At 38.0% G+C, this 13,630-nt stretch overlaps 1 protein-coding gene across 1 annotated transcript in view; it reads right to left on the bottom strand.

Annotated features, from left to right (window-relative positions):
• The window catches only part of LOC145994260 (protein takeout-like), a 37,536-nt gene extending 25,509 nt beyond the window's left edge, over positions 1–12,027 (bottom strand). Inside the window, exons 1-2 of the mRNA XM_083130365.1 lie at positions 11,854–12,027; positions 748–840 (exon numbers count right to left, since the gene is read on the bottom strand). Of these exons, the coding sequence (XP_082986491.1) occupies positions 748–840; positions 11,854–11,920 (160 nt within the window). The 5' untranslated portion in view covers positions 11,921–12,027. The remainder of the gene's footprint in view (positions 1–747; positions 841–11,853) is intronic.
• Positions 12,028–13,630: the final 1,603 nt, after the last annotated feature.

Here is a 13,630-nt window from a genome sequence, read left to right as displayed (position 1 = left end):
TAAATCAAAACCTTATTTGTTCTTGTTTTTCGTCTAGTTGATTTCAACATGTTGAGTTGCATAAGTTTTCTGCTTTTTAGGATAAACTCATTGCTGATATCCAACCTTATGATTCGCTGCGAAGGTGTCTCCACCCATTTGCCTGAGAACTGAAGCCATTGCCAAACTCATCCATTTGCAAACTTTCTGGTAAGCATGCGCAAAGATTATGAATTTTCATCTGCCTGTAAATTTATATAAGTTTTACGCTTCCAGAGGGCAAGAAACCACTGCTCTTCACTGGTGCAAGTGTGTTGAGTAGGTGACATCTTTAAAATGACAAGAATTGGGTTTTGAAGTTCACTTGATCAGTATTGCAGCATTGAAAAAGTTTAATTAACATTTGGTAACTCATATAAACTTAAGCTGCATTGTCATGTAATTCTTGTTTGACTTGTAAGATTTATATTTCACTCTCCCTCGTGTAACTTATCGAAGAAAGCAAGATGAAAACTTATCAATGTACAGAGTAGAATAAGGTATTAAAATATACCCCTCCCCGTGGTGTAACATTGCTCACCGCACACATGTACATTTTCACCTCATGTCAGTAGCAATGATACTAATGTTAAATTACAGGCTATATTACAAACTGACAACTTAATCATGAAGTAGTAATTAACCAACTTGCTTTTATTTTAATTATAAAAAAATATATTAGCAAAAACAGTATTTTAGTGTATATGAATATAATTAAGATGAACATACCATCGATCAGCTGCGGAATGATCGCCTTCAGGCTTGATTTGAGGCAGCTGTCGACGTCAGGATCACTTCTGGAGCATAGCTTGAAGTATTCCGCTGAAAAAGAGATTGCAAAGTCATGTTTTTTTCCTTTAAATTAACTTCATACATCGTAATTTTCGTTGTTTTTCTGCCATTTTAGGACAATGATGAAGATGAAGGAACACTCACTCAGGAAAGGACTCTAACCTGTAATCTACTGCAGCTAGAAGGCGAGTCCAGCACTCAAAGCTCTCAACCATCGAGGATGGTATGTTGTATTATATGAAATGCAATACGTTAAAGTGTGTATGGCAATTAAATACTGCTAAAGTCCCAGCTAGGAAGTTAAGTTACCAGTTTTATGGTGCGTTAAGTGACTTTAGGAACGTACTTTAACTCAGATAATGTTTCAGAGATGTTTATTTTTATAACTTTAAAGTATTGCCCAGTAATTTGATTGTGGCTATATGGGGAGAGGTGGGAGAAAGCCCAAAATGAACTCCCAATTTTTTAAATTACTTTTAAAACAATAGCCTACTTCTTTTCTTCAAGTCCTTCACGAATAGAAAGTCTTGCAGCATAAGACCTTTGTTTAAATATAAAATAATATATTATATGTTACGGGAGATGTGATTTCTAACTTATTTATCTTCTGGTAGTTTAATTAATCGTTCATTTGTTGCTGTAGGGAGGTATATTAAATCTCTTGATTTTGGATGGAGTGAGTTGCTTGGTGGGCAAGGGGTATATAAATTTATTAGGAGTGGTTCTTCTGCAGGTTCTTCTGTTCATGTCTGCAGATATGAGTGGCATATATATCACACAATTCGGGGGCAGGGCCGTAGCGAGGGGTACCCTAGGGAGAGGGGGGGCGTGCAAAAAAGTCAGAATATGCAACAGGCAAATTTACACTTGGCAGAGGTAAGGGGAGAAGAATGCATACAAGGTGTTACTCGACCTTTGTTCCAATTGAAGATTTTCAAGAGACGAAGTGACCCCTAGTTACTTGGGGGATGAATCACGTGAAAATAGATGTCACCCTTCAACCCCGTATATATGACGTTCCCTATTCAAGTTGAAATAATAAATACCTGAGATCGTCAGTGTGTCAGGAGAGTTTAAATAATCTCAATTTTGGCAATTGAAAAACAAATTGCAAAAATGCTCAATTTTGATTTGACGAATTCGCTTCATTGAAAGCAAGTAAAGTTAAATTATAATTATTTTCTTCCTGAAACATCAGTCGAGTTTTATAAGTATTTTGTAAATTTTACTTAGAATAATGTGTAATCGTAGATTATAACAATGCTATTTTTAAAGCAGAGTTGAATGATTTTAAATTACAAATTTTTCAATTTAGAATATACCGCACTCTATTATTTATTTTAATTATTATTCATAACGTTATCTTCTTTTACTTGTTGGCTTATATTCTGGTAACACATTGCTGGAATTTTCTGTTTCCCAAATTAGAAGTAATAGTACTTTTTAAAGATATTCTTTAGACGAAAAGACATAACTAAAATATTGTTAAATATGATAAACTCTTTTATAAATCAGATATTTGTAACCTATATTATTTTTGATGAACCTTTCTTCGTTTCCTCATAGTCGAAAATATCGAAGGACACATACTATGGTTGGTATGGAGGGGGGGGGGCAAACACCATTCTTGCCTATGGCGCAAAATATCTAGCTACGGAGCTGCACGCAGGAATTCTTTTGAACCACTAGTTTTGCTGTAGACGTTACGCTCTAAAAACCATTCAATAATTGCATTGAAGAAACAGGTTAAATGAACGTTTTCTTCTCCAATTCAAAGTTGCAACTTTTTTCCTGAAGGTGCTGAGCAGGTGTTTTGGATACAAATTCCGGATTCATTCTCTCAAGTGACAAGGAACAACTCGAAGTCAAACGCAATCGATACAAAAGTCAAGTTGATTGCATCGTTCTCATGACGATTGAACCAGTGGGACGTCGAAATGCATTATCGTACCTTGACACCGATAATGTTGAGTTTTGGAGACATAAAATAGAAAAGAAAAAAAACAGGTCTGCTTGTTAGCGGCCGCTCGATATTAGATCATGGTCAGTGACTAAGTCGTCGGCAGAAAATCTGATAATGAGTTGGCAAAATCGTGGACTCTTGAAATGTTGAAGCTTTATGTTGTCTGAAATCGACGATATCTTTTGGTAGCGCAGTGGTAACGTCGTCGCCTTGTAATCACGGGGCCCCGACAGGTGTAGGCACATAGAGGTTCAGATCCTACTTAAGACTGTAGGTCCAATCTGGATTTAGCCTATGGTTCCGGATTCGATACCTGGTAGACGCACATTGCACAGTTGTTCTATTTTAAACTGTAGGTTCAGTCCAGATTAATCTAAATGTGTATAAAGTGGGCTTAAAACAAAAATTCATACGATATATTTTGTTTAGAACCAACTCGTTCTAGGAGCTTGCTTTCAGATCGAAGCGAAATGTGACAGGCGACAAGAGACAGGAAGGTTTCACACCGAAGTCACCAGCGACACGGGCACCATCCCGCATGCGCTACCAAGACGATGCACGATATTGAGGAAAAGACTCAGTCCGGACGACTTGCAAATGACAAGCAACACGTGCAGCTTGTCGTGTCGCTTCGATAGGAAAGCTTGTATTTAATTCTGGAGGTTGGTTTCCAAGTCACACGTCTAGTTTGTTGGTTGTCGCCTATCTCCCGTAGCGTGTTGTTTGTCGCTTTAGTCTGAAAGCTCCCTCGGGCAGTTCCTCCTCAAGGGCTCAGTATCAAAGTTGTAGGAGTAATCGAAACAAACGAACATTTTTTAAAAAAACATAAAGATCGTTGTTTCCAACTGGTTTGTAACATTGTAGGGATTTTTCAGACCTAAGCCACACGCGACAACATGCTGATAGATAATTTTCTTGGAAATAATTATGCATACCCCAGTAAGTCACATTTTCTTACCGCTGTGTTTCACCTACCTCACAAACTGTTGCATTGTGGCTTCCAGCAGCCATGATTGAGACCAGTTCTTGTAAGCATACGGAATTCAAGGGGGCGGACGGGAGATTTTAACCTTGCTTACGATGGTACATTATGCAGCATTCGCCGTTTCAAACAGAAGCTCACGGGATTATATCATTGCACGCGACAAACAAAATTGACGGCAAACATGGCGGTTGTGGGCATCCAGACGTCACACGAAACCCGTCTATGCTTACGATTCTTAAGAATACTTCAGCAATGGCTATAAAATTTAAACCATAATTTGTAAACCTTAAAATATGTAGTTTTATCTAAATCCACTGGAATATTTTAAAATATGTGACATAAGAATTTCATGTGTCACTTCTATTATTATAATTCGTGGACATTTTCAGCTTTCATACTTGTATAATACAAGATTCAGGCTTTAGTTATTATACGGTTTAGTTTTAGTTCTTGAATGGGAGTTGATATTATTGTGAGAGATAGTGCAGTGTTTCTTCGATAGTAAAGAGCTTGTCCCTACTTGGACATGCAACTTAAATAACGATAACATTAAATAATGTGTTCGGCTGCTGTTATAGCACTCTTCTTTTGTTCATACCAGAAAATGCGCACTTCAAAGTACAGAAATATTATCTAAGAACAACATCGTTAATATTTCTTCCATTTATAATGGCAATTTATACTTTAAACATTGTATTTCCGTACAGACTATAATGTTTTCTTATGCCTAAACATGCAAATATGTGACTGTGAGAAAATTTCCCATGCAATTTACGTCATAATAACGATAAAAAATGTACGAGTAGCAGCTGGAAGAATGGATGGGTAAAGGACGCGAAGAGTCGAGAACAGGTTTCTTCATGGTCGCAGCCTTGGAGCTTGAAAGAAACATTTAAAAGGCTCCCTTATTGAATTTTAATAACACGAACGAGTTTCTTGCCGATAGGAAAAAAAAAGCTTGCGACTTACGACGAGCAGTTTTTGCTTCTGGTTTGTTAATGTGAAGCTGGAAGAGTTTGCTTATACCACAGATACACCATTGAAACTCTGGCTTGGAAGTAGTGGCGCTAGTGTCGTTAGTTTAAGGGAAGCTTGTAGTTCGCATTTTTTCTGAAGTGTCAGAAGTCTTGGCGCTAGTATACCTCGAATTGTACATTGTAAATAAGCGTACATCTTAATGAATCAAACCGTGACTGTTTTATATAACGTCGTGAGATGAAGCATGTTAACTAAACGGTTATTTATTCCTAAACATATCTAAATAGTTTGCGTATTGTATCAAACACTAGAACAGCGTTTCTCAGTCTTCATACCTTGTACATTACTTTTCTTAAAAAAGTCGATGACCCAATCCATCAATTATTCTTGTAAATGACTTTCTTATTTTCTTAACTTTATGCATTCATCAATATGTAACCTTGAAATTAAATATTAGTAAATAAATTATGGCATAATCATAAAGAGTGATAGTTCGATTATATCTAAAGTGTAAATCACCAGCCCTGAGACCTTCTGTAAACAAACCGTCTCACCGATTCGATGTATCACTCCGCGTCAGCTGATTCATGACCGCAATCATCTGCTGTGACACTCATTGTTCGCCGCACCTATTCATTTTATATAAGAGCCTCTGAATGTGAGAACCCACTCTCAAAACATCAGAGTTTTAAAGTTTCCAACCGCAATAAATTTACGAACTTTCTTTGTCTTGTTTTGATCATCATCAATATATTTATTGGACTTACAGCATTGCATATGGCTGTTGATGCCCATTATATATTTTATTTACATAAGATACAATTTACATAAAATCTACAAACAAATTTCATATACACTCCTATCTATATCAAACCTTAGTAATATACATTACCATGTTATATAATTTTGTCTAAAAAAAATGCAAGTAAAATATATTAAATTCGCATGCAAGAAAGAAGTCAAATTTATGGGAAATGATTACTGGTGCAAAGAGTTAACCATAAAGGTGAAGCAATGAGTACAAAAGAAAGAACATTGAGTTTAAAGTGAGACGTCATTTCCGGCAGGGTATCCCATACTACAAATTGGCCGTTGTTTTACCTTACGTAATGAATCCTGTAACAACGCTAGATTTCGTGTGGATTATTTTACTTCTATGAGTTTGCAATGCTTTCTGCATGGTTTTGTTTACAGAGTTGGTGATTTGAACTTTAGGTTTAAGTTCAAATTACACGACTGAATCTAATTAAATCTTGTTGTGCCGACCTCTGTGGCGGAGTGGTTAGCACATCGATCTACTATGCCAGGGGGTTGAAGGGTCGAATTTTGGGTAAGATATAGGTGATATGAGAAAACAAAGAAAGAGAATGACAGGGGAAACAATCGCTATGACGCCAGGGGTTCTGGGTTCGAATCCCGGTCTGGACATTAATGTTTTTTTTTTTCTGTGAGTATCTCTTCATCAATTTAATGTCATCACTCATTCTTATTGTCGCGATCAGCCAAAAGTGACAGAAAACCGACGCTAAGTAAGAAACAAACAAGTCAATTCCTGTACTTTCCAAAATCACTGAACTAATTTGGTAAGGTCTGATTTAGTGGCCTTTTGAGCACCGAAAAATTCCAATTAAAAGTAATTACGAAATCGACGATTATGTAGTTTTACTCGGAAAGCTAATAACTATGTTATTACTAAATAATTTGATTTAAATAATGTTGACTGAAAAAAAACTGTTTCAGAAGAATCTCTAGCATCCCGGTATAATTAATAGCAGGGCCAGGAGATTGAGAAAATCTGCATTAGAACAAACAAGAGACATGTGCAGAAACAGAGTTAGCTTCAAGGAGGGGCAAAGGGGCCGGTTACACAAGGGTCACTGTACTACACAAAAAGGTAATGGAGTACTTAATATTATTTTTAAGTGAATTGCTTGTTTAACCAAAAGCTTTCTCCGTACGATTCGGTACCCAGGATGTGTGCTAGGTAAAGCAATGGCACGATAGGCCAAAGACATGGGTTCGAGTCTTAGAGCTGCCTGCATGTTTCACTCAAATATGTAGAAAGCTTTCTGTTTTTGCTGCAAGAATTGTCTTGTAAATTAGAGTGAGGCCAGTAGCTTGGCTATAGAAAACAATCAGGAACTATTTAGAACGTAAATAAGCACTTGAGACTTCTAGTGCAAGTTACACGAAATCTCAAAAGCACAAAATGTTCTGACACACTTAAAACTATATGAGATTATAGAAAGAAATCATTCTGTCAGTAAAGTATTCCACTAAAATACATTTCGATGCTTCAATATCAACTAAACATTTTTATAGGTATGGTAACTAATTTATAAACTGATACAGCAATGTGAAAAATATAATTTTGTGTGGAAAAAATAAATGTACTACTGTCTCTTACGTTAAAAGGACTGGCACACAAGCTCATGAGAATGATAGAAAAGATTGAAAAACTGGCTAGTTTGATGTAAAGATAATAAAGTTTGATGTTAACATTACTTTCTGCCCATTGTAATAATACATATGATATAAATCTATTGCGTATTAATCAACATACCGTTTAATGAAATAATTTAAGACAACTGTGTATCGGTCTCAAGAACGAAGAGTTCCGGTATTTCGCAGATTATTTGTAAAGGATTAACTCGCGTATAATGTATTACTTGACGCAAACCTTACATTCAGGAATGCTTGTATTTTTAAGTAAGAATTTTCTACATTCTTTAAAATCAAGTTGTTACTACTCAAAGCAGGTCCTATAGCTGGGTGTAAGGTTTAGGTCAAATACAAGTCAAAGAGTGTTAGGCGTTGACAAATACAAATCAAAGAGTCCAAGGTTTGGATCAAATACATATCAAAGAGTGTAAAGTTTGGATCAAATACAAATCAAAGAGTGCAATGTTTGGATAAAATACAAATCAATGGGTGCAAAGTTTGGATCAAATACAAATCAAAGAGTACGATGTTTGGATCAAATTCAAATCAAAGTGGATCAAATACAAATCAAAGGGTACAAAGTTTGGACCAAATACAAATCAAAGAGTGTACGGTTTGGGAAAATACACATCAAAGAGTGTAAGATTTGGGCAAATAAAAACCTTATACCTGGAATGGACGTCCGGATGGGGAGGGGGCAAGGGGGTGCACGGCTCTCCACCGGGGAAAATGAAAATTAATGTAAAGGCATATATTTCACATATATAATTTCATTTTAGTCACAGTAATTTATGTCAAATGATTATAAGGACGTTGCAGGAACATGATACTTCAAACTGAATGAGTGTTTTTTGGGGGGCAACACTATTATTAGAGGAAATATCCCTCTTCCCCGTCTCCCTGGGAAAAGTTCCTTGCCTGTCTCTACCTGAAAAAAAATCCTACGGACGTTCCATACTACCGGGGTGAGTGAGGGTCAAGTGTAGGCGAGCGAAGCGTGGTGCTAATCACATCACCTTCACTACGTTCATGCCTCTAGGCGCTGCATGGCTGTGAAGTTTTTGCTATGTTTTATTCCCGAAAACTGAAGCACTTATCTCCAGGAAAGTATGAGATTCCCGAAGTTATACGGGAATTCACGTGTAACGTGGTCACTGCTACTCACGCGACGATTTTTACGAATTAGTCACAGGGGAAATAATACTGCCACAATGAACAACACTTTCTTGATATTATAATTCCTGAACTCCAAATTAAGGGAAACTCTTTCCCCGGATAAGATAATTATGGCAGTGATTTTTAAAATGTCATGATAAAGGTTCTCAGTAGCATGCGTTGTAAAATTATATTTTATTTCTGCCATGGTTGAATGGCTTACAAATATTGTATTTTTTTTTATTTTGCATCTTAGATTAACTACAATTTTCTGGCTACCGATACAAATAGACATTGCGTAATATTTTAAAGGTGGGAAATAGAGAAATCTACATTGATTTCTGCTATCAATGATGTTAAATATTACAAAAATTTGTAATATATGTTTAAATAAATAATTAGTCCTCAAATATTGTACTATTTAAGTCTTAATTAAAGAAGAAAGCACATAAAAATTATAGTCTTTGTATAAATTCTGCAGTAGTGACATCTAGCGGTGGCTTTGTGAATGAACTGGAAACAGTTCTCTCTTACACCACTAGGATCGCCTCGTTCGTTGAGATAGAAAAGAGGAAAAGGGAAACTATTTAGCAAGCCAAGAAACAAATTGATTTTCTTCATTAAGTGATGCAAGGGAACAAGTTATAAAATTACTTGTTTTAAATGTCGGAAATCAGTTAGAGCTTTAGAAATTTGTTATAGTTGAAACAAACTGTGTTTAAATTGCATACCTACTGTGCCTTGCCCTCTCAGCAACTCGTCTCGATTTAGAAGCAGTCTCAGTCTATACATAACATAGTAGCGTACAGTAGAGTCTCTGTATAACCGACAACAACAAAGTAAAAATGTCTGTTATGGAGAAGTGTCCTATATTCGGAATAAAACTTACAATACTATAAAAACTAGATTATTTAAATACTTTGAATTTCTTCTAAGTTTAGCGAACAAAATTTATCTGAAAGAGAATTTACCACATACCATGTAGCCTATTTATATATTACGTAAAATTTTACGAACTATTTCTTTCTCGTAAGACCAAGGGCGCCAACAGAGGAGGTGGTCAGGGGAGAAAGTCCCGTCCTACTTGACATCAGTGTTGAATCCATCCACTTATCTCCGGAGGGAATATCAAACTCACAGGGGGATTGTCATAGGCATTATTATACTATAATAATACTAATTTTTATGCACCTGCAAATTAAAATAAGTGTGAATTTCGATTAGACTGCCCAAGTACGTCACCACCATTCCACAGCATATTGTTGACTAACTAACTATTAAAATAGCCGTAAGATATTGATATTCGTTACAACAATAGATAGATTGATTTGGTGTTTCAAGTGCACTTTATACACAGTAAGGCTAATCGGGACTAGACGTACAGTTTAATGTGGGATCCGAACCACTATGTACCTCCACCGGGTATCGAACCCTGGACCCCTTGATTACAAGGTGACGACGCTACTGCTGCACCATCGGGGAGGCCGTTACAACAATAGTATCTTACATTACAACAGGCAGATGAGCCAACGTAAGATAAATTTTTGGGGCCAAAGTAAATTTTTGCGGGGCAAGGTTGGCATAAACAATATCTTATATGTGTAAAAAAGTAGGCTATACAATGTGACACTCACTCTACTTGAATTTTGGGGTGGCAGAAAGTGCCTTCACCCCCCCCCCCCCCCCAAAGTTGACGCCTATGACAACAGCTCTGTAGCTCTACACGTCTCCATTGTTGAGTTTTGTCAAGTGGGCATAACATCTGAATCGATATACAATTGTTTGTAAATTTGTTTATGATGAGAAATGTGTTCAGCCATCTTAGAAATGGTCTTTGTAAGTTTAGTATTAAATCGTTATTATTTTCTATCCTCGTGTTAATCTTTGAAGTACCTACGTGTGCGAATCAATTAACCTCTGCGTACACACATGTTTCAATTAAATAGATGGATTGATTGATTGATTGATTTGCTTTATTTTACTTCGCTTTTTGTGCCACTTTTGGCTAATTTGCGAAGATGCAGATGAGTGATGATATGATGAAATTGATGAATGGACACTCACAAACATCCATGCCCAGGCCAAGATTCCAACCCGCGACCCCTGTGCTAACCACTCCACCGCGGGAGCCGGCTTAATGAAATAAAATGTTATTATATATTACTGTATTAGCAGTTATTAAAACGGGTGATAGTTAAATTCGTTCATTATTTTGAATTAATTATAGAGAGAACTGAATCACTGCTTATTATTACGAAAATGTAAGAAAAAAGTACGCTCTACCTTTAGCTGAAGTGATTAATCCGAGCGGTACGTGCAAGGTTGTTGTGTGGCTTCGGTACGAAACAGTCAATATATTTCGCTTCCAAGTGACACGGGTCGTGAGATTTCACACCGAAACCAGATGTTTCACTTTATATGGAAAATTCACAAATAAATGCAGTTTTTCCGTACCAAAGTAATACGACAAGCTGCATGTGCCATTTGGATTGGCCAGTTTTCTCAATATCATCGTGTCGCCTCGGTCTGTTCGTCGCGTATGCTTCGAGAATGTCCTCTTATAGACTAAAGGGACCTGTGTCACTTCGGTGTGAGGGAGATTTGAGACCGAAGCGACACGCGACACTTGCCGCTTGGGAATTAGCCGAGCAACAGCAACATCTCACACAGTAGCGGCACGGCAGACCGCACAAGCCTGCGTTAGATTGGAGAATACCTGAAGTGTCGCGTTTCGCTTGTCGCATCGGTGTGAAATCTCCCGTAGTCTCTCCTGGTCAGGATTTAACACAAGTCTTGTCTTGTTCTTGGTTTCACCCCTGTACTACTACAAAGAAGTGTCCATCCACGTGGCGAGAAGTGGCTAGCACAGAACGTTACGATGCTAGGTGTCTCGGGTTCGAATCCCGACCTGGGCATGGGCCTAACTTTCTGAGAGTCCCTTCATCAATCATATCTTTACTCATCCTTATCGTCGCGATTAGCCGAAAGTGGAAGATGAATAACAAAACTCAAATATTCCAAAAAATGCATTGCTGAGGCGGAGGCTGTATCCGAGAGGTAAAGAGCATACTTAAAGTATGGTCTTGTCGGAAGTGACGTCACCTAGTGCAGTTCGAAAGCGCCAATGAAACAAGCAATCGAGACCACATCGCAGAGCACGCATCGTTGCAGGCTTGAGTACTTGACTTGTGGGCTCGTTGTTCATTTGTTTGAAATCACGTAGGTAGAAATTAAGCAAGTTGTTGGTTGAAGTTGTTCTAATGTGTGAGAACACTTGAAAAGACTATGTGATCTGACTATGGTAAAGAACAAGTGTTTGAAACTCGGGAAAAACAATATGTCCTTAGCTTTATCTACTGATCGTTTTGGCGCTGCAGTCGAAGTGCAATTCGAAAGGCTTTCACTTCCAGTCCACAACTTCAAGACCGAACTGCGAGACCGTTCTCGGAGGATGCTCGCTTAAAGTATGGTCTTCCACCTATCGGACACGTCCTTAGAATATGTGGAATAGGCAACTTACGAATTTGTGCGGCTTCGACGGTGCAAACGACCGCAGTTGTGAGCAAAGTGACCGTCCAGGATCCCATGGTTGAAGCTTCTGAGGAACTTCTGACAGAGAAACAAGTTATGAAGCAGCTTCCTATGGAATTTCACACGAGCAACCTTTTAGTTACGTTCTCTGTAAGCTTCCCTCCCACGGTTTTTTCACGACATCTGTTTCTTTAACAAGCAGCATCCCAGCTAACAACCTCTGATCAACAACTTCTGGCTTTTTTTTGCACAGGTTTCACAAGCAACTATTATCTCCAGCAACGATCAAGTTAGGAATATTTTTTTTGTGGGTTTGCGTAACGTGTGCTCTTAATTTGAATAGGAATTCCACTCTTAAAATTCCACAGGTTTTGCCGGTAGGAAGGTTTCGAGGTACGTTCTGGGTTCAAGGTTATACGTTGCGTTGAACTTCCCCTTCCGATTCTAGCCACTTTTGGAGTTCGAAAGAAACATAATTGTTTCTCACAGGTAATTTTTGTTCGCCTGTTTCAACACCTAATGACTGTGCTACAATGTTATCGAAGGCAGTTGTTCAACCATAAGTGTATGCGAAAAGTGTGTGTGTGTGTGTAGGGGAGGGCGTGGGGGGGGGGGGTAGGATGGATCTTCTTACATCTTAACGGAAGACTTGTAAAATTTTTAAGTGTATATGAAGTCATGGACGTTTAAGTACTGAAAGAAATGTTTACAAAAAAAAAAGAGAATATACTGGAATAGTAAAAAAGAAGGGGCAGCTTTCAAAATGTAATTTCAAACAAACAATAGGCTACACTTCATAAACATAATCCGCATATCATTGGATAGATTAAGTCAGTGGCGGCGATTGGTTTCCAAAACCGGGGGAGAGGAGCAAGGTCCCAAAACTGTGGGGCAAGGACAGTTTATTTCCCTTTGTAGATAAGGTTTAGCATAGTGTGGGGGCAAAAGTGGCAAAAAACGAGGGGGCAACTGCCTCCTCGCCCCCCTAATCACCGCCACTAATTAAGGTTGAAAGTTTTGTTGTAGGACAATTGGTGTCTTCGTGCACGCTTTTTTTCTTGTTGCAGGTAAGTGAGGACAAGACAATTTGAAAAGTGTGAATCCATTGTGGAAGTGCTACTTGAATTCCGCCGTAGATTCAACAAACATCCGCCTCGTAATAAGAAATTTACGAGTGACATAAGAAATTCGTCGAAGACGGCTGCATATGCAAAGGGAAAAGCATTGGTCGCTCACGGGACGTTCGATGAAAATGTCGAGCGTATCCGAGAGCCCTAGAAAATCTGTGCATTCCTCAAAAAACAGTATGCTTGCTACTCTCCAAGATCTGAAACAGTTCTAGGCTTTCGTGTGTTGTGGATATGCAGTCGTACAAGTTGCAGGCATTGCCAACCTGACGACCGTGACAGAAGGTTCGAATTTTGCGTTCCACTTGTATACAATGAATTCACACTTGGCAAATTGTAGCACACCAAAAATTGTTAGTGCACCAAAGAAACGAATTGTCATACTACAAAACTTTGAAGCTTAATGTATCCAACGATGTGCGCATGGGCGCCCGCAGGGGAGGGCCAGGGGGACGCTTGCCCGCCCCCTGAGATTTCTGGAAAGAGTTAATGTAATTCAAATGGTGAAATTGTACAGATATTTTATAACAAAAAAGTATTGTTTTCTGTAACTTAAAGACCGTAAGATACAGCAACTATTATTATTATTATTATTTGAAGTAGGGTTATCTAACTATAAAACACAGCTTATTTGTTCTA

This window comes from Lepisma saccharinum, chromosome 10 (genome assembly GCF_977018435.1).
Source record: "Lepisma saccharinum chromosome 10, izLepSacc3.1, whole genome shotgun sequence".
Classification (NCBI taxonomy): domain Eukaryota; kingdom Metazoa; phylum Arthropoda; class Insecta; order Zygentoma; family Lepismatidae; genus Lepisma; species Lepisma saccharinum.
The sequence above is the reverse complement of the archived record's forward strand: the minus strand, read 5'-3'. Positions and strand labels throughout refer to the sequence as shown.